The sequence below is a fragment of the Myotis brandtii genome, unplaced genomic scaffold (genome assembly GCF_000412655.1).
Source record: "Myotis brandtii unplaced genomic scaffold, ASM41265v1 scaffold1044, whole genome shotgun sequence".
Lineage (NCBI taxonomy): Eukaryota > Metazoa > Chordata > Mammalia > Chiroptera > Vespertilionidae > Myotis > Myotis brandtii.
In genome coordinates this window covers 86,050-107,159 of record NW_005353514.1, presented here as the reverse complement: position 1 = coordinate 107,159, position 21,110 = coordinate 86,050, and the positions used below count along the sequence as shown (strand labels likewise).

General features: G+C 44.0%; 1 protein-coding gene across 1 annotated transcript in view; it reads left to right on the top strand.

Annotated features, from left to right (window-relative positions):
• Window positions 1-21,110, top strand: part of MYRFL (myelin regulatory factor-like) — a 124,218-nt gene that overhangs the window by 78,307 nt on the left and 24,801 nt on the right. Inside the window, exons 11-13 of the mRNA XM_005856748.2 lie at window positions 2,040-2,240; window positions 9,470-9,578; window positions 10,584-10,693. Of these exons, the coding sequence (XP_005856810.1) occupies window positions 2,040-2,240; window positions 9,470-9,578; window positions 10,584-10,693 (420 nt within the window). The remainder of the gene's footprint in view (window positions 1-2,039; window positions 2,241-9,469; window positions 9,579-10,583; window positions 10,694-21,110) is intronic.

The following is a 21,110-nucleotide window of genomic DNA, read 5'->3' as shown; positions in this document are numbered from 1 at the left end:
TTTCCATTAGGGATGAGGACTCCTCCTTAAGGTTCTATATTTAGAACATGTAAGTAAGGCTGATGTGACTCGGTGGTTGAGCATTGACACATGAACCAAGAGGTCACCAGTTCAATCGTTGGTTCTCTTTGGCCCATCCCAAAATAATCTGAACATATTTTAGGGATTTTAGTCTTCATCCAATGAAAGCCAAGTGAGATTGTTGTAATAGTTCCAAAAAATTAAACCTACTGTTCCAGTAACAGTTACCAACATGATAATAATTATCCCAATGCTCATTAAGAAAACAAAAATCCATCACTGTCCTATTCTGTTTCCTTGAAGTGGCTGGCTCATTATGTTCTGAGTAGAGCAAAACACATCAACATTTTGTATGGGATACCTTTGGATTTAGTTGATTGCTTGCTCTAAAAGGATTTGAGTCAAAGCCAATTTGCCATTCACAGCCAAGGGGGCTCTAGGGATTTTGCAGAGAAGCTCTTTGTTCAAGTGAATTCACACAAAATAATCTTCAACGTTGCTACTTTAAATTCTTTCATTGCTGTTGTCTATCAAGTGTCAACGGTTGAGTCTTCCCAGCAGCTCAGGGGTCAGACAGGGAAGAGGAAACAGGAAGTTGAAGACACCTAAACGTTCTTTACCTGAACCCAAACAAAGCACTACACCTTATGGTTTCTTGTAATTATTTATTTTTAAATTGGTAACACGTGCATATGGTAAAAGCATTCAAATCATACTGAAAACAGATAGTGAACAGCAAATTCCCTCCACCCCAGTCTCCACGTCTCCCAGCCCCCATCCTTGAGGAAACCATTGTTTTTGGTTTCTCGGGTACTCTTCAGAGAAAATCTGCACACGCTCAGGTGTTGACTTCCAGTGTCTCCCATAGACCCCCAGGAAGGCACAAAGTGAAGACTTTGCATTTGTGCTGATGATCAGGGTCCCTACTGTTTTGTCTGAATTTCTGACAACCTACCTCAAACACACAAAAGTCAGATTTAGAAGGATAGGTCATAATTTCAAAAGCAAATACATTTTGTTGAGAAGATTTTGATGGATTCAGAGTCTCTACTTAAAGATGTTTGGAATATATTCAGTGGCTGCAGGGAACTGGGCAAGGATTCTTCAACAAAGAATTTTATTTAAGAGTAAAATCTCCAGAACTTTGTCTAAAGTTTCACTTGGATTTTCTTTGAAGACCACATTCAACCAGGGCTACTACTTCTAGGCGACAGCATAAAAAGGCCAAGTTAAAGTCATTATTTAACAATCAAAGAAATTATAATTCCAGCTCTGGAACTTGTTAGCTTTGGGGCCTTAGGCAATTTGTTTATCCTCTCAGAGTCCCAGTATCAATAAAATGAGGATAATGCTACATGTCTCATAGAATTGGGGTGTGGATTTACACAACAAATGGAGTTGTTATTCTTCCTTCTGTATTACTTGTGTTTAGGGAATAGTTGAGATGTATTAAATATATTTGTATTGTCATTAACTAGTCAATTGCATATGAAATCATAAATATGAAAGTGCTTTAAAACTATAAAAGAGCTAGCAAAATTCAAGGTATTTTTATTTATCTGAGATTTTTAATAACCTTGTAATATTTTTTGATGTCATGTTCTCGTTTTAAGATCATTATTATTATCCTTGAAAAGACAGTCTTTGTGAGTTTTTTTCTTCATCTCCCAGTACAATTGACACATCATCAATTCTCTTGAAAAGACAGTCTTTGTGAGTTTTTTTCTTCATCTTTCTCCCAGTACAATTGACACATCATCAATTCCAGATACATGCAATAGAGACTGGATGTTGCAAACCATGGCCAACTGAGCTCCTGCTCCTGGGGGGCAGAGCAGTTAGGGGGCCCCTGGTTCTCCTGGGGCCACAGCTATAGGGAGATGTCAAAATGTCCCATCCAACATATGAGTCTCAGATGACAGACTTACACATTGTTTTCCTTTGCTATGAGGAATAAACTGATCGTCTATTCCTGCTACTGTGACTTTAATGGTAATAAATTTATGTATTTTTTCCAGGCCTCTAACCCTGGGCAATTTGAAAATGACAGTGATGCATTATGGCAGCGAGGACAAGTTCCAGAAGCTGTTGTCTGTCATGGTCGAGTGGGAATAAACACAGATGCACCGGACGAAGCCCTGGTTGTCTGTGGCAACATGAAAGTGATGGGGACAATTATGCATCCCTCTGACAGCCGGGCTAAGCAGAATATCCAGGAGGTGAGCGCGGGGCTGGCCTTGGACACCTTTGACACCTGAGTCAGGTGTGCCGGGTGCTCCTGGCCTCTGACACGCCCCGCAGGGGGCATCTCCGCATGTCGCCTGTGCTGTGCGGCTGCTTAACAAGGATGAGTGCTGCAGCCAGTAGGCATCCCTGCTGGAATTGCCAAGCAGGCCTCCCCCAGAGAATGGCCTCACCTGACGGAGCAGAGGGCGATGACAGCATCGCGCTGGCTGCCCACGCAACGGGTCTCCGGGTGATTCTCCACAGGCCCTGGCCCTTCCTTCCACACACTGTCAACTGCTGGAGATTGCCCCTTCCTTCCCATCTCCAGATCTCCACCCCCTGTGGCTCCTTCGAGCACTCTCTCAGGCCCGTTCCTGCCCATACGTCTCCTGGACTCTCCAGGCTCCTCCTCCCAGAGCCCGGGCACCGGCCCTGCTGGCCAGCCTGCCCCACTCCTCAGCTTTCTCCCAGGGGCAGCCAGGGAGCTCCTCCTGCTCAGCCCTCAGTGCCGGGTCTGGGTGAACTGGAAAGGGCAAGACTAAGACAGGGATGGGCAAGAGCCGGGTCAAGACTGCCTCCCTCTGTGGAGAGGCAGCCGCCTGTGGAAATGGGAAATCAGGTCTAGAAGTCAGGAGGCTGCTCCTCCACGTTGGGCTCACCCAGCCGCGTGACCCTGGCCAAACCCTTAGCCTTGCGGAAGCTCAGTGTCTTCCTCTGCGAGATGCAAACGGTGACTCTCTCTCCCTGGCCCCACCGAGTCCTTTATATTTTTTTTCACCCATTGAGAGAAATTTGGGGGAAATCACAGCTGCTCTGCAGACCTAAGGGATTAGGATGAAGATGCCAGGATCCTCCTGATGCCAGACCTTTCACCGTTGAATTCCGTTTCCCATTCACTGCTTCCACCACCTCCCCACCTTCTCACGGACACTGCTTCTCCTGTACGCGTTTCTGAGGCCGGGGCAGAATGGTGTTTTTAAGTCTCCTATCCGTACTCTTTTTTAGTCACTAGGAGACTGTAATCTGTAAATCACTGGCCATCCTTCCAGACTGCATTCCTTTCCCCGTGCGAGTCTGCGCTGGGGTCTCTAACCCAGCCAAGGAATGTCCAGGGGACGGCTGGAACCGCAGACTTTCATGCTGATTGTGGAGCTGTGGCTCCTGTTAGAAGAGCCGTGACCTACTAGCCGGGTGGGAACTCCTAGGGCTAGAAAGTTCTCACAGACATTCTCAGATCCCAGTCCCCGATAGCGTGCCCTTGCCTTTTAGGGAGAGAAAACTGTCTGTGTTTCAGATCACACCCACTCACGCTTGTCCTTGCAATTGGCTATCCAATTCCCTGCCAGGCCTTCTCTCAATGGAACTGGAAGGTGACAGCTGGGGAAAGTCCTCCACGCCCCCTGCTGCTGCCACCAGGCCATCCCCAGAACTTTAGTTACCTAACGGCTTTAAAGGGCGCTCCTTGGTGTGAAGAACATTCGTGTCTTAAAATAGCAAACTTCCCTAGATCTTCTCAGGTTCCTTCTAGGAAGCCTTCTTCACAGAGTGAAATGCCGCCCCGGCCTTGGCTCCAAAGGGAAATTCCTGTTTCCCCTTCCTGCTCGCAGTGGCATGACGGGACACGGGCCCAGCCCAGGCTCATGGGAAGGCGAGAAATTCAGTCCTGATTCTGGCACCCACGGGCCCAGGGGCCCAGGAAATGCGGCCCAGAGATGTTCTATGCCTCTGTTTATTCTTCTGTGAACAAAAAAGTGCTTATCTTTTTTTTCTTTAAAATATATTTTTTATTGATTTCCGAGAGGAAGGGAGAGGGAGAGAGCGAGATAGAAACATCAGTGATGAGAGGGAATCATTGATTCTCGGCTGCCTCCTGCACGACCCACCCTGGGGATCGAGCCATGACCTCCTGGTTCATGGGTCGATGCTCAACCACTGAGCCACGCCAGCAGGCAGGAAATGCTTATCTTCATTTTACCCATGGGCTTAAAAAAATTTTTTTTTAAAGATGCAAATTATATGTCATTTATTTTTTAAATTATTTCGTAATAATGTATTCGTCCTTAATAGGTCTACCCACATTTACAAAATACATGTTGCTGGAAATCTTGTCTGTTCTATTGGCTACTTATTACAGACAAGAGAGGGAGTGGTAATGTTGATGATGGTACTGACACATGCGTGGGCTTCATCTTCACCTCTCCCTGACTTTGTTTTTCTAAATGTGCTGGGAAGGGATCCTTGGTTGATCTGGTTGCATGCACACTGGGGGCATGCACCCTTCATTCTCTCAGGTTGCATGGCAACTGGATGAGCTGTGGCAAAACAGGTTACCGAACACTGTGACAGGGAAAATGAATATAGGCTGCTGCCTTGCCCTGGGCCACCTCGCTCAAGGCAGCGTAGGCTGCTGGCAGATATAAAGCACAGGAGCTCTCTGCAGAGTCCTGGTGGGGGAGATCTCTGGTGCTCACCTGGATTCGTATCCAAGACACAGAGAAGATAGAGCAGATGTGATTGAAACCCCTGACACTGAAGCACTGGGAAAATGAGGTTGGTCTAAGACAGTGGTTCTCAACCTTCCTGATGCCGCGACCCTTTAATACAGTTCCTCATGTTGTGGTGACCCCCAACCATAAAATTATTTTCGTTGCTATTTCATAACTGTAATTTTGCTACTGTTATGAATTGTAATGTAAATATCTGATATGCAGGATGTATTTTCATTGTTACAAATTGAACATAATTAAAGCATAGTGATTAATCACAAAAACAATATGTAATTATATATGTGTTTTCCGATGGTCTTAAGCGATCCCTGTGAAAGGGTCGTTCGACCCCCAAAGGGGTCGCGACCCACAGGTTGAGAACCGCTGGTCTAAGAGGAGCAGTTTAACTCACCTAGACCAGTGGTCGGCAAACTGCGGCTCACAAGCCACATATGGCTCTTTGGCCCCTTGAGTGTGGCTATTCCACAAAATACCACGTGCCTTGAGTGTGGCTCTTCCACAAAATACCGACTTCTGTGCATGGGCCACAAAGTTTCAATCGCATTGTACGTGCGCACCCGCACGTGGTATTTTGTGGAAGAGCCACACTCAAGGGGCCAAAGAGCCGCATGTGGCTCGCGAGCTGCAGTTTGCCGACCACTGACCTAGACAGTGTCATTGTGCTTGCCAATGTGATTACAGCCTGGACAAGGAAGTGAGGCTTGGAAACGAAACAAAATTAGGGTGGGAAGGGTGTGCTGCAAATCAAAGGGGCATGAAGAACTTCAAAGTCAATGCAAAAAAAAAAAAAAAGAGGAAGTTGAAAGTTGGATACATCTGTCAAATTCTGCAGTGAAGGCTGGAAACAGGCAGGAAAAGACCCAAAAATAAAAGCCAGGAAAAAAAATCAATGAAGATGGAATGCTCAAAATGTTTTTCTCTCCACCGCACCAGCAGTTAGCGGGTTAAAGAGAACTGAGTGAAGAGCTGGAGGAAGGTAAACATGCATTCTCCCCTCAGGCCACAAGCAAATGCCCTGGTTCCTGGGCTCTGGGTGAGCCCTGTCTGATGCCACTGCTCGTCCTGGCTGGGGGCCAGGGCCAATGATGTGCAATGAGATCTCTTTCCCTGAACCCACTGGGCTCCCACGGGCTGAGACGTCTTCTCCATGGTGCAGTTCCTGACTTAACGACATAGAAACCTTGGGCATGAGGCAGCATGACAGCGATGGCCATTTGCATTCGAGGTCAAAACTTTGCAAAACTGCTTTGGGCAAGATCAACACTGTCATTCCGCTTCTACCTTCTTGCTCAACACACGTGATGAGCAAGGTGTGGCGTTAAGTGTTGGTCTGTGTACAGTTCCCGTGTACAGTTCCTAGAGGAGGATTCCAACAGGGCACAGCCCTTGCCTCCAGGGTTCTCACTCGCCAGAAAACAGCTAGGCAACATGCAACCCAGGAAGTTTATATTTAGCTTTGGAAAGAAAGTCTATGAGCCAGAAACCAGAAGAGCATTTTCTTAGAGAAACATTGTTATGGGTCTTTAGATCCCCAAGCCAACCCTCAAAATTTTCTTTGGGCAAAAATCTGTCTGATACCTAATCGCTAAGTGTAGCAATATGTCTTTGGGAAAAATACATCCAAGGATCCAACTTAGTCAGCAGGAGTCCTTTTCCCTTTACAGAGCCTGGACAGCCTGAGCGAAGGTGGTCTCCAGTGGGGACTCTTGCACAAACCCCAGGGATAATAAAAAATAGGCAAATCAAGCACAGGACTCCCAAGGGTGTGGGGCGTGGGGAACTGGGGAGGGCCTGGCTAGCACAAGGCCGGTCCAGGCTGGCTCCTGGTTGATCCCCATCTTCAATTCTGTTCGTGTCAGGGTTGCTCTGCCATCGCCCCACCTCTATTTTTTCATTCCTTCTTCTCTGCAATGAAGCTCTGTGTGCCGATTACATCAGACACTCTGCTAGGCACCGGGCAGTTCCTGGAATGAACAAGACATTGGCCTTACCCTGAGGAACAGAACTTTTATTAAAACGTGAACTTCAGATAAGAAACACTCGTTTAACTTCCAGTGGCTGGAATAGCACCTGGCACATAGTCACTACTCAATACTCGCTGAATGGATGAAGGAGCTCCCAGTGACAGATGCATGAGATTGTGACTTCCTTCCCAGCATGGTCTGCAAGGCCCTCCCTGCTCTGACCTTGTCTTTATGGTCTAGTAATGTCAAACTCCGCCTCTATTGTGCAGACATCACTCGGGGGATTTGCTGCCTTGGAACTTGGCTCATGGTGTTCTTCCTCCCAGCACCCCTGTCTTAGTCACCCCTTTTTTGGTTCCCCCCTTATCTACATTTTCCCACAACTAACTCCTATCTTAATTTATTAAACAAATATTAGTTGAGCACCTACTACCCGGAAACTGGTGATTTGGTGATGAACAGAAAACCATGGCCTCATCTGTCCTCACCCTCAGGAGTATAGCCTAGAGCAGGGGTGGGCAAACTTTTTGACTCGAGGGCCACAATGGGTTCTTAAACTGGACCGGAGGGCCGGAACAAAAGCATGGATGGAGTGTTTGTGTGAACTAATATAAATTCAAAGTAAACATCATTACATAAAAGGGTACGGTCTTTTTTTTTTTTAGTTTTATTCATTTCAAACGGGCCAGATCCGGCCCGCGGGCCGTAGTTTGCCCACGGCTGGCCTAGAGAGAAGACAGAGAATAAGGGTGACATAACCAACTGTCTGGTGATAACTCGATTAATGTTACCAAGGGAAAGGACAGGTGCCATTAGCACATAAGCAGCGGGCCCCTTCCTAGTGTTGGGGGTCAAAAACTGCTTCTCTGGTGAAGGGATGTATGCTGGGGAAGGAGGTGGGAAGGGGAGGAATTGCTATGGAGGCAGGGAAAATGCATGAGCAAAGGTCCTGAAGTGAAAGGAGCAGAACACGGCTGAGAACTGAAAGGAGCCCAGGTCTCTGTTGGGCTTCACCATCTGGAGGAAGCCCTCCTTAGCTCCCCTGAGAATTCTTAGATACTTACTTGGATTGGCCATGATTCTCCATTCACAATTCCATCACCATCCTGCATACCACATCTAAAATAAAAAAGCATAATATGCTAATTAGACTGGACATCCTTCTGGATGTCCTTCTTTCCAGACAAAGCCAGAGCGGGTGGGGACTGTGGCAGAGGCGGCAGAGGGCCCTGGCTCTGGCGGCGGTGGGCGGGGGCTGGGGCCAAGTCCCTTGCACGAATTTTGTGCATCGGGCCTCTAGTTGTAATATAATCTGTATTGATGAGTCTGCCTTCCTGTGTAGACCACAAACTCTTAAAAATTTTTAAATTTTATTTTTAAATTACAGTTTACATTCAATATTATTTTGGTTTAGTTTCAGAAGAAAAGGCAATCAGTTTTAAAGTCCCAGCACTTAGTGTAGTGCATGGTGTGTTGAAGATGATTGGTAAATGTTAGTCAAATAAAACAATGAATGAACGCACTGAATCAAGTTTTTCATAAGAACAGTTATTAAAACAACAGCGAGCTCAAAATTATACTCCCTGACAAATCCCTGAAGTAAAGCTTGTCCATTTAGCTAGTTAAGTGCCGAGCCATAGGCTTTCCCAATCAGCCCAACTAGGGAAGAGCCTTCAATGAGATGGGAGGCGCTTTCCTGCTCACCTGGCACAGTGGGTCCAGAGGAGCGGAGGATCATGACAGGGTTTTCTTAAAACAGCAGCAGCAACAACAAAGCATTTTGGTTGCTCCAACACATGGTTGATTGTCAAGACAATATAATTTTAATTGTCAAGAGACCACTGGTTTCATAATCCAGTTATATTCTAAAAGAAAATTTAGGGCACCCACACAGGGCCGCCAACTTTTTACTTGTTAAACAAAGACAATAAAAAACAATCTTGTTATGCCGTCAATTCGTTAAATAAAAACCCTCAAAGGGGAATCCTTTGAGTTAAACACATTTAGCTTTAGGAAAAATGATCTCCATTGTCTTCATTTTGCTGGGACCCAGTGCAAATTTTTTGAGGAGTTTGCAGTGACCGTTGGGAATGCTTTTAACAACCTGCAAGAGCGGTGAGCTCAGAAAACACTGGCACTGACAGGCAGGTCTGGGGAGGAGCCATCTCATGAGGGAAGTCTGGGTCAGGAGGGTCCAGCTGTTGGGCAACCTGGATTTGCAATCTGCACCCTGAAGAAAGTTTCTCCAGCAAAATGGTCAAAAGCAAACAATGGGGGATATATTCATACCTCAAAGTTTGTTACTTGAACTAAACATTGCATTTTCAATTTATAAATACAAGGTTGGCCTGTATTTGTTTGGTATTTATGCTGCATGTATCATTTGGAAATGGTACTTCTCAATCCTTTCATCGTTTCTCTCCAAAGTGAGCAACCTCATTCTTAGGAAGAGGGTTTGCCTCTCAGAGGGAAGAAGGCAGGAGCAGTGAATGAGGGAGCTTTTGTCCTAGAATTTAGACATACTAGTAAAACTGGTTCAGTTTACAAATCAGTGAACAGAAGTCACTAACATGGAAGTTGAAACTTTGGCTTCTCTAAGGAGAAAAATATAAATTTCTCTTAAAATAATTTGAGCAACAGGATAAAACAATCAAATTTTCAACATGCCTAATCTCTCTGGGTCACTCTGGGCATTGATTTGAACAGCAAATATCTAAGTGGGTGAAATCTGCTCTTCTTTAATTCAATTAGGTTGACACAAATGAACAGCTGAGAAGAATAGCCCAAATGAGGATTGTTGAATATGACTACAAACCTGAGTTTGCATCTGCAATGGGAATAAACACTGCCCATCAAACAGGTACACACACAAGTTCCCTTTTTAACTTTGTATTGTCTCCTATTAAAATGTTAATTCCAAATTATTTTTTAAATATATTTCTATTGATTTCAGAGAGATAGAAACTTCAATGATGTGAATCATTGATTGGCTGCCTCCTGCACGCCCCCTACTGGGGATCTAGCCCATAACTAGGACATGTGCCCTGACCAGGAATCAATCTGTGACCTCCTGGCTCATAGGTCAATACTCAACCACTTAGCCACACTGGCCAGGCTTAATTCCAAATTTTTTAACTGGAGGTTGTGTGCTATGGCATTTGAAAATATCCTGTTGGTCTAATTCTTCCTCTGTGAAACCCGTAATCACTAGAACAGGAAAGCTTAAAGAAATTCCTGTTGTCTTTATTCAATACCCACCCCATTCCTGCACCTCAAGGTACTGGGGGAGTATTTTCAATATATTGTTTCTTTTCACTGGCATCCTCTCGCTCATGTGATGAGGGTTGAGGGGCAGATGGCAGCTCAAACTGTTTGAGGGCAATCCTGGGATGGAGAGAGAAAATGGCATAGTAGACAGGTCTAGGTTAGAGAAGGGCCAAAGTGGTGTTTATATTCCAATCCGGAATCCTAAAGAATGGATTAGGAGGCAAGTCCTTCTGCAGGAAAAGAAAACAAACTAACAAAACAAACAAACAACCTCCCCCCAAAAAACAAAAACAAGATAATGTCCCACCCTTGCTTCTATGTGAAGAAATTTTAAGGTATTTACTCACCCCTTCCAACATTTGGCATGGAGTCTCAAGGAAAAGTAAAGAAAAGGCACGCCCACTTAATCCTATAGTGATGCATGGCTCAAAATTCCTTCTTTGCTTCAAATGCTTGTAGATCAAAGCAAAAGCATCTATTTGCTAAGACTTCCCCTGTGGCCTGTGGCTGTCGGTGTTCCTTTCTGATGTAGGCCTGGGAGGATTTTCTCCAGAAAGGTCTTTCCCTGACTCAACCTGTTAGAGTGTTTTGTGTCTAGGAATGATTGCCCAGGAGGTGCGAGAAGTTCTGCCCAGAGCCGTGAGAGAGGTTGGTGATGTCACCTGTGAAAACGGAGAGACGCTGGAGAACTTCCTCATGCTCGATAAGGTAAGCACAGAATAGATACCTGCCTCTAGAGCTATAACCAGAGGGAACCCCCTTCTGTGACATCACAGTGCGCGAAACATCCACTCAGGAAACAGGAGAGTAGGAAGAATTCTTCCCCCACCTGGGGAGTAAGTTGGTGTCAATTATCCCACACCGGTCATAGGCACCCCAACCAAGTCCCAGAGGCAAAAAGAAAAAGGAATATAACCGGCCCTGAGAAAATCCACTTAAAACAAGGACTGAAATCACAAGAAATAGTGACACTTGGATTAGACTTTGTCTTGAGAAATGGAACTAAAACTCACGAAAGTAACTTATCTCACATAGCATTGAAGTTATCATTAAAACAATGTGCTCCTCCTTTGAGTGGCGGGAGTGTTAAGTGTTGATTTTTTTTTTTAGCACAGTTTTTCAACAAAATTGTATGTGTTTGATTTCCCCGGCACAGTCATAAAGTGGGTCATTTTTACAAAGATGGTCATGAGCCTCCTCATTTTCTCCAGGAGCCTGTCTTCATTCCCAGATATTCACAGCGTTGTCTTTTGAGGGAATGTGACCATGCTTGCGATTCACTCCTCTTCCCTTGTTCAGGGGTCCAGGGCTGCCTTTCTCCTGGCTGATCACGTCTGTTAATTCTGTGCAATCCCGCATCTTTTGCGAACTTTGCCAGTTCACTCGGCTTCTGGTTAGCTTTATGTTGCATTATTATATTTGATGCTGGGAGGGGAGACTGATTGACAGGGGGATTTTATAGTCATTGGGAGAGATGTTTGAGCAAGACAATTTCAAAGTACATAAGAGTCAGTGGGGGATCTGACCAGATTCTGATTCAGCACGAATGGGGTGTGACCCAAGGTCCTTCTCACCGGCCTCCAGGTGATGGCACTTGCACCAGCCCTGCTGGTCAGCAGGCCGCATTGGAGTAGCAAGCTAGAAGGTGCATTTTCATGGTAGGCCCTTCCATAGTCTTCTGTCTGCAAGTTCTCAGACAGCAAATACTTAGATAATGAGATCTGGATAGCCTGCTCAGCCCTGGGCTGCGAGGGCTGAGTGGCAGAAGCCGGGTTTCTCCCTCCTGCTTCCCAGGATCTTGTCTTCAATAAAATAAATTTTTTTTGTCTCTCTCAAACCTTGACTATCACTTCACTTGAGAGGTGTATCATGAGAAATGTATTTTTGTAAAGTACTGAAGTTTTCAAATAACTTACTTAAATCTTTTATATTTACTTAAAATATAAACTAGATCCACTGGTATTCATATAATAAAGTCACCTCACTCTTACATCTTCATAAGCTTCCTGGGCTGAGAGAAGAGAGTAGGCGCAGCTGCCAGTCTCAGGATACAGCCTTGGGAGTGTGCCACCAGGCTGCCAAGGCGGGCTCTTGGGGTTACTTTTCAGGTAGCAGCTATATCAGTCTGGCTGTGACCCTCTCCTACAACATGCAGGAAAGAGATTTCTGTGTTTTCAATGTAGGTAATGTCTGCCCGGGGCCTTATGACTCTCATTGTTCAGTAAAATAATTAGTTCTCCGCCTGGCCCCGTATCTTCCCATTCCCAGTTGAGTTGAATGGGGACAGTTGGGAATATTAGCAACAGGAGTTCCAAGGGCCATTCCTCACTTCCCCCGGGAGAGGCTACAACCCAAGTTCATTCCTAAGAAAGCAAGTGCAGACCCTGGGAAAGTAAAGGGAGGCATTCTTGTTCCAGACAGCCGGGCTCATTTGTCACCTGAGGAGCAAACCATGCCCAGGCAGAAACAAGCTGGGGATATGTGTCTCTGTCCTAAAGACTCATCAGCTGTATCTCAGCACCAAGACCTCCCCTGGCCACCTTATCTGAAGTCTCCACCTCACTCGGGTTCACTTTGTGAGACTCAGGGCCACTGTGAGGGTGTGTCATGTCCTTTTAGTAATTAGAAAAAGGTACTCCCTCTGGCTGCTGGTGGGTATATGAGTGTTTACATTTTCTTAAAATTTTCTGTATGCTGGATAATCTATGTATATAAAAGCCTAAGTGACCATTCGACCATTTGACCGATAGCTATGATGCACACTGACCACCAAGGGGCAGACGCTCAATGCATAGGCATGGAAACATGGAACAAACTAATGAAACTCAGAGGGAATGGGGGAGGGAGGAGGGCGGGAAGAGATTAACCAAAGATCTTACATGCATACGAATCTGTGCACTGGTGGAGTCCCTTGGCCTGGCCTGTGGGGATCAGGCTGAAACCGACAGTCCGACATCCCTCGAGGGGTCCTGGATTGTGAGAGGGCCCAGGCCAGGCCTAGGGACTCCACCAGTGAACGAATCTGTGCACCGGGCCTCTAGTTTTTGTAATAAAATGTTGGGAAAAGAAGTCATTGTTCAGACACTGAAAACTGCAATTTAAATATGGTGTCAGCAGCAGTCATCAAAAAGCTTCCAGCAAACAAAAGCCCAGGTCAGACGGCTTCACAGGGGAGTTTTACCAAACAACCAGGTAAAGACAACACAATGAAAGAGAATTACAGGCCAATATCCCTCATGAACATAGATGCCAAAATCCTCAACAAAATCTTAGCAAATCGGATCCAACAGTACATCAGAAGGATCATACACCATGACCAAGTAGGATTTATCCCAGGAATGCAAGGATGGTACAACATCCGTAAATCAATAAACGTAATACATCACATAAACAAATTGAAAGAAAAAAACCACATGGTCATATCAATTGATGCAGAAAAAGCATTCGACAAAATCCAACACCCATTTTTGATAAAAACTCTCAGCAAGGTGGGAATAGAAGGATCATACCTCAACATAATAAAAGCCATATATGACAGGCCCACAGCCAACATCATACTCAATGGACAAAAACTAACACCATTTCCCCTAAGAACAGGAACAAGACAGGGATGCCCACTCTCGCCACTCCTCTTTAACATAGTCCTGGAAGTATTAGCCATTGCAATTAGACAAGAAGAAGAAATAAAAGGCATCCAAATTGGAAAAGAGGAAGTAAAACTGTCCTTATTTGCAGACGACATGATATTATACATACAAAACCCTAGAGACTCCATCAAAAAACTACTAGACTTAATACATGAATTTGGCAATGTAGCAGGATACAAAATTAACCCCAAGAAATCTGAGGCATTTCTATACACCAATAGTGAACTTTCAGAAAGAGAGATTATAAAAACAATCCCATTTACCATCGCACCAAAAAAATTAAGCTACCTAGGAATAAACTTAACTAAAGAGGTAAAAGACCTCTACTCAGAAAACTACAGGACGTTGAAAAAAGAGATAGAGGAAGACATAAAGAGATGGAAGAACATACCATGTTCTTGGATTGGTAGAATCAACATCATTAAAATGTCCATACTACCCAAAGCAATCTATAAATTCAACGCACTTCCCATTAAAATACCAATGGCCTACTTCAAAGATCTAGAACGAACTCTCCAAAAATTCATCTGGAATAAAAAAAGACCCCGAATAGCTGCAGCGATCCTGAGAAAGAACAAAGTAGGTGGGATCTCAATGCCGGATATCAAGCTGTATTACAAAGCCACTGTTCTCAAAACTGCCTGGTACTGGCACAAGAACAGATATATAGATCAGTGGAATAGAATAGAGAGTCCAGAAATTAGCCCGAACCAATATGCTCAATTAATATTTGACAAAGGAGGCAAGAACATACAATGGAGCCAAGGTAGTCTCTTCAATAAATGGTGTTGGGAAAATTGGACAGATATATGCAAGAAAATGAAACTAGACCACCAACTTACACCATACACAAGAATAAACTCAAAATGGATAAAGGACTTAAATGTACGACAGGAAACCATAAAAATTCTAGAAGAATCCAAAGGCAACAAAATCTCAGACATATGCCAAAGCAATTTCTTCACTGATACAGCTCCTAGGGCAGTTGAAACTAAAGAGAAAATGAACAAATGGGACTACATCAAAATAAAAAGTTTCTGCACAGCAAAAGAAACCATCAACAAAACAACAAGAAAGCCCACTACATGGGAGAACATATTTGCCAACATTATATCTGATAAGGGCCTAATCTCCAAAATTTATAGGGAACTCATACAACTTAACAAAAGGAAGATAAACAATCCAATCAAAAAATGGGCAAAGGATCTAAATAGACACCTTTCAAAAGAGGACATTCAGAAAGCCAAGAGACATATGAAAACATGCTCAAAGTCACTAATCATCCGAGAGATGCAAATCAAAACAACAATGAGGTACCATCTCACACCTGTCAGACTGGCTATCATCAACAAATCAACAAACGACAAGTGCTGGAGAGGATGTGGAGAAAAAGGAACACTTGTGCACTGCTGGTGGGAATGCAGACTGGTGCAGCCACTATGGAAGACAGTATGGAGTTTCCTCAAAAAACAAAACATGGAACTCCCATTTGACCCTGTGATCCCACTTCTAGGAATATATCCCAAGAAACCAGAAACACCAATCAGAAAGGATATGTGCACCCATATGTTCATAGCAGCACAATTCACCATAGCTAAGATTTGGAAACAGCCTAAGTGCCCATCAGTAGATGAATGGATTAGAAAACTGTGGTACATCTACACGATGGAATACTATGCTGCTGTAAAAAAGAAGGAACTCTTACCATTTGCAACAGCATGGATGGAACTGGAGAGCATTATGCTAAGTGAAATAAGCCAGTCAATGAAAGAAAAATACCACATGATCTCACTCATTTATGGATAATAAAGACCATTATAAACTGATGAACAAAAATAGATACAGAGGCAGAGCAGCATCGAACAGACTATTAAACTACAGAGGGAAGGCTGGGGAGGGTTGGGGGGCAGGAGAGGGGGGTAAGAGATCAACCGAAGGACTTGTATGCATGCATATAAGCATAACCAATGGACATAAGACACTGGGAGATAGGGGAAGCCGGGGGAATATCAAGAAGGGGAAAAAAAGGAGACATATATAATACTCTTTGTAATACTTTAAGCAATAAAACAAAGTTTAAAAAAATAAGTAAATACATACATATGGTGTCAGCAGGTGGTGGCAATGCTTTGTCAATCAGATAGGTCTGTGGACTAGGACCTGGAATTTCACGAAATAGCTGAATTTATGCCAAAGTTTTCAAAGAGAATACTATTTTCGAGTAATCTTTAAAGAAGTAAAGTCTTTAAGTATAATTTAGTTCCTTTCTGATCAATGCTAACTTCTCTTGATCTGTGAAGCCTGACACCTAGGTCAGCGTCACTTCCTCCCAGTGAGTAGACATAGCTTGCTTGGACTTCACCTGCAAAGCACGTGGGCTACTGGACTCTGCCTCGGCTGTTCAGTGCACCACTGTACCTTCCAGCTACTCACACTGAGCAGAGAGCTAAAGAGTAAAGAAACTTTCTACAAGAGTGGTGTCTCTCAAGGTGCAAAATCCCCTTCATTCTTCCCCCAGAGGATTTGTCTTTATTGTTGAAACTAGAGCGAACATACCACAGTCCTCATTTTACTGCTCTTTTACTTTATTGCATTCCCCAGCCCACCCCTTATCCTCATCTCCTCTTTCACTCAACCCTCCACAGCAATGGAGCCACTCTAATGGGTTTCATATATACCCTTAGATGTCTGGGCTTTCTGGAATACGATTCAAATGTCTTTGAATTATGAACTTCTGCTCATAGTCTGATTTATGGAATTCCTTGGCTTGTGTCTTTTCCTTCTCCTTCTCAAGTGTGGATCCCTTGACCACAACTATGCAGCTATGAATGGTCTCACACAGGCCCTCGTGACTCTGGGTGGGAGGTTTTCTATGGAAAACATGCCATAGAGTTGGTCAGTTCTAACTCGTAACAGCAGTGCACGAGGCTTACTGTTTCTCTATATACTCAACACCTGACATTACCAGACTTTCTAAATTTTGCAATCTGATTGGGGTAAAGTGATATTGTACTTTTTTAAATTTGCCTTTCTCTGACAAGTAATAAAGCTGTGCATTTCTTTCTTATGTTAGCTACTGAGATTTCTCCTGTGAATTGTTGGGCCCAGTTTTATATTCGGTTGCCTGTCTTTCTCAGGATGAGACTATAATTTTCCACTTGAGGCCACTTTATTCCTTCCCAGGGCTCTCAAAAATAAAACTAATGGGCCAACGCTGTAGCAATGCCTTAAGACAGGGACAATTATCTCCTATTTCAGTGCCTTGTTGGCTTCCTTCCTAGTGCTAATTACAACTTAAAACGATATTATTTACTTGTGGTTTACTTGTTGTTGGCCAGTTTTCCCCACTAGAAAATGTGCTCTCTGAGACCCTTTCTGCCTTATCTAATAGTTTTATCTAATAGTGCACCTAGAAAAATGGTCAGACACCATAGCTGCTTGATAAAGAACTATTGATTCTGTCCATTAATTGAATATTAAGCGACATGTGCCAGGTATTTAGTTGGCCCTGGGGAGTCACAAGACACAGTGACTGCTGTCAAAAGGAGCTCACACCTCACCCAGGGAAGACAAGAAATCGAAGAATTGCAACAAACTGTGACATGCGCTAGTTCAACCGGAAACTTGTCTCAGCGGAAGGACTCAAGCCCTTCCACAGAAAATTCCACCCAAACAGAGATAAATAAAGCCAGGATTCTACAGCACACATAAGGCGACCATGAAACATCATTTTAAACAGTTTTATAAAGCTGTGCTCTCCCCATGTAAAGCAGAGGTCAAAACACAAACCCAGGGAAATGAACACAGGACGTGTCCTCTTTGCAAGAGGAATATGCAAACCGCTCCTCCGGGGCCCTGGTAGACATTCAGCTGGAGGGCTGAGCTTCCACACCGTCTCAGCAGCCTGCTTTTCTGGTTTGGAGACTCTGTTTTCTTAAGTCCATGTCAGGGCCTGGAGAACTACCCACAAAACAAACTCCTGGACAAAGATCTAAAGCCGAGTTTATCCAAAGCCCAAACAATTGTCAGACACACCCATTGGCTGCAGACAGTGTTTCTCCCTTTGGCAATCATTTTCATAATGCTCAATTACAGGCTGTTTTATTCCCATGATCTGATTATAAAATGTCAGTCCATGCAACATCAGATGCCGCAAGGAGAGATTTTCAAGTCTGTGACTCTCACTGAGAAAGAAATAAGAGCCTATTTCAACTTCTCCCAGCGTTCTTTGCCACCAGGCTTAGGCACCCCTTCTCAGTGTCATTGACCGAGGACAAGCTGTAGTTCCTGAAGACAGGAGATCGATTGCACTGCCTGGCTGCTCCCCAGGGCTGTGGGCTCACTTACTCTCAGACCTACACGTGACCTGGGAGCTTGCAGTTGTGGTCTGCAGGGTCCCAGGGCTTCCTAGCGAGTGAGGGGGACTGAAGGGGCATCTATCCATCTCTCTCCTGAGCCAGTCTCCTCCCAAAGGGGAAAGGACCTAACCAGAGTGGAAACCAGTTTGCTGAGTACAAATGAACCACTATCCCACTGCACTGGGAACTTTCAACACTAGTGTTTCTTTGCTTAATTCACCTGCCTTGTCATGGGCGTTTCCTAACACGGAGATTTGGACCTCTGTTTCCTTATTTTCTGAGAGAAACCTTGGATAAAAAAAACAACAAATAAACTGGAAGTTGGTCACTCTCTTCAGTCTCATTAGAGAACAATGCTACGGCCTCTCAATGCCTCACAGCATGAACTGCCCTTGTAAGAATATACAGTGGGGCCTTGACTTAAGAGTGTCCCGATTAAACGAGTTTTTTGAGATACCAGCTGTCTCTCGGCTGATTTTTTGCATTGAGTTGACAGAGTAATTTGAGTTAACGAGCTCCTTAACGAGCTCGGTCTCGGAACGAATTAAACTCGTAAGTCAAGGCCCCACTGTATTCATTTACTTAGTCAGCAAATATATACTGAGTTCCTGTCTGTACTGGAGCATCGGCAGTGGACACGACGTGGGGCCCAGTCGCTGTGTGTTTGTAGCAAAGGCAAATCTGACACTGAGTGTAAGGCCCGTGGGAGGAGGAGGGGGAGGGCGGGAGGTTCAGGCGAAGGGAGAAGCCTGTGTGGGTTCCAGAGACGAGACAGACCAGAACATGTTCTGTGAAGGGCAGAGGGTTCAGTATGACGGGAGCACAGAGTGAGAAGGTGGCGATGGTGAGAGACGAAGCTTCCATGAGGGGCCCGCTCTAAGCTAGGGAATCGCTCTCATTTCACAAAGGCCTCCCTGTTGTTGGCCTGTGCACATGTCCTTTTCACACTGCCCTGCGTGTCCTTTCGGAAAACGTGCGCACGCTGTGCCTATGTACCCTCACCCCAAAGCCAGTCGCAATGAGTGGGTAGAAGGTTCTTGTGTAATCGATTTGAAGAGCAGTTGCCACTTCCCCCACAAAGTCTCATGAGCAATGTTGGTGGCAAGCCAGTTTCATCGTTTTTGCATCACAGCTGGAAAGTTACATTTCTGCTGAGGTCGTGGGTCCCATTTAAAATGGTCAGTAATGCCCTGGCCAATGTGGCTCAGTTGGTTGAGTGTCCGCCTATGCACCGAAAGGTTGCCAGTTTAATTCCCGGTTCAGGGCACATGCCCGAATTTTGGATTTTGGGCTTGATCCCTGGTAGGGGGCGTGCAGGAGGCAGCCAATCAATGATTCTCTCTCATCATTGATGTTTCTATCTCTCCCTCTCCATTTCTCTCTCTCTAAAAATCAATTTAAAAAATCTTAAAAAAAGAAAATTGTCAATAATAAGGGGACAGAGTTGATTAATTAAATTAGGTTCAATTAGAAAATAGTTTTTAACCAATAATGGGCATCAGTTGGGGAAGCTTTTCAAAATGTCTCAGCCATATGCCCATCTCATGAATACAAACAAGCCTCCATGTGGCACCTGGGTGTGTGTATTTAGAAAGAGTCCCTCAGGCATCTGGGTGCACATTGTGGTTAAAATGAACTCACAAAGATCATTCACTTGCATGGAAAAGGACATTTTCAGAAAATAGGTTATTTTTTTTTAGCATATTTATACAGCAGTGGGGGAAATAGGTTTACAGTTTTCATACAAACAAGTAATAAATAATTATATAAGAATAAACTGTTTCACATACTTACAACTATAAATCTACTTTTGCCCACTCTGTCCTGGCTTCACCATGACAACAGAGGACAGAAGTCAGAGCATTTTAGTAAGAGTCAGTCCCCAGAACACGTCCTAGAAAATTAGTTTTGGTAATTTTCCACTGGATCCATAATGTCAGGGCCTTCATTATAATTAGGGAGGTCCGAGTAAATTCCCTCTCCACTTTTATTTCCTCCTAAATAGGAAAGAAAGCACATGAATTATTTCTGGCTTACTGGATCCACTTAGTGCCAGCAAATTGAGTTGGAGGAATCAGAGCTGGCTTGTTATCATTAGTGACAAGTAACTGGACAAGGCAGCCGTTGCTCTTACCATGTGCGGCAGCATTGAAAGTCCTGGGGAGACGCTGCAGGACCATCATGCCTTGGTTTAGAGGGGACGTTAGCATCCTGCTCCATGATCTGCTTTGGTTGGGCTAAATCACAATTGAATGTATCAAGGAAACATTTTTTAAAAAAGAAGAAACAAGTTGCCAGTAAAAATAAAAATATACAGGGTGTCCCCAAGAATGTATGCAGACTTTAACAGCTGATAACTCAATTTCAAAAATGAAATGTATTTTAATAAACCCTGCCTATAAATATTCAAAGTGTGTGTATACATTTTTGGAGGGAACACATTATATATGTGGTATGGTAATGCCAGTGAGGACGCAGAGAAGTGGGTAGATTCAGGAGATTTAGGCTGTTGAGCTGACAGCACTGCCCGATGGACTGCCTGTGGGGAGCTCGGGGTTGGGAGGCGTGTGGGGATGGGGATTCGGGTGGGGGGCGGGAATCAGACGCCATGGCTGGGAACCTGATTTGGATTTGAGGGTGGACATCAACTGACCATCTGATCCACTAAATAAGATAGTTATCATTATAGCACAAAGCTTTCTGCAATGTGAACATAGGAAATAGTGAAATGACATTTACTATGATTTATAACTATAGAATGTTGTTCTTATCTTCACAATTTTTGCCTTATAGGTATTAAAACAAATTTAGAAGCAAAAGAACATCTATACCAGAGTTAGAACTTTTAGAAGAGCTTTTGTCTGGAGATTTTTTTTTTGGTTGGTTCATGTTTCGTGATTTATTTACTTTTAACATTTTTAATGAAAAATTTCAAGCATATACAAAAGAGAGAATATTGATGAAACCCATGTATACTAGTATACGTCACTCATTTCACAGTTATCAATTCATGTCCAATCTTGTTTTTTTTTTAAATAAAGTATCCTCCCTCACAACTGAATTGAGAAATAATTGGCACATAACACTGTTTAAAGTATACAACATGATTACTTGATACAC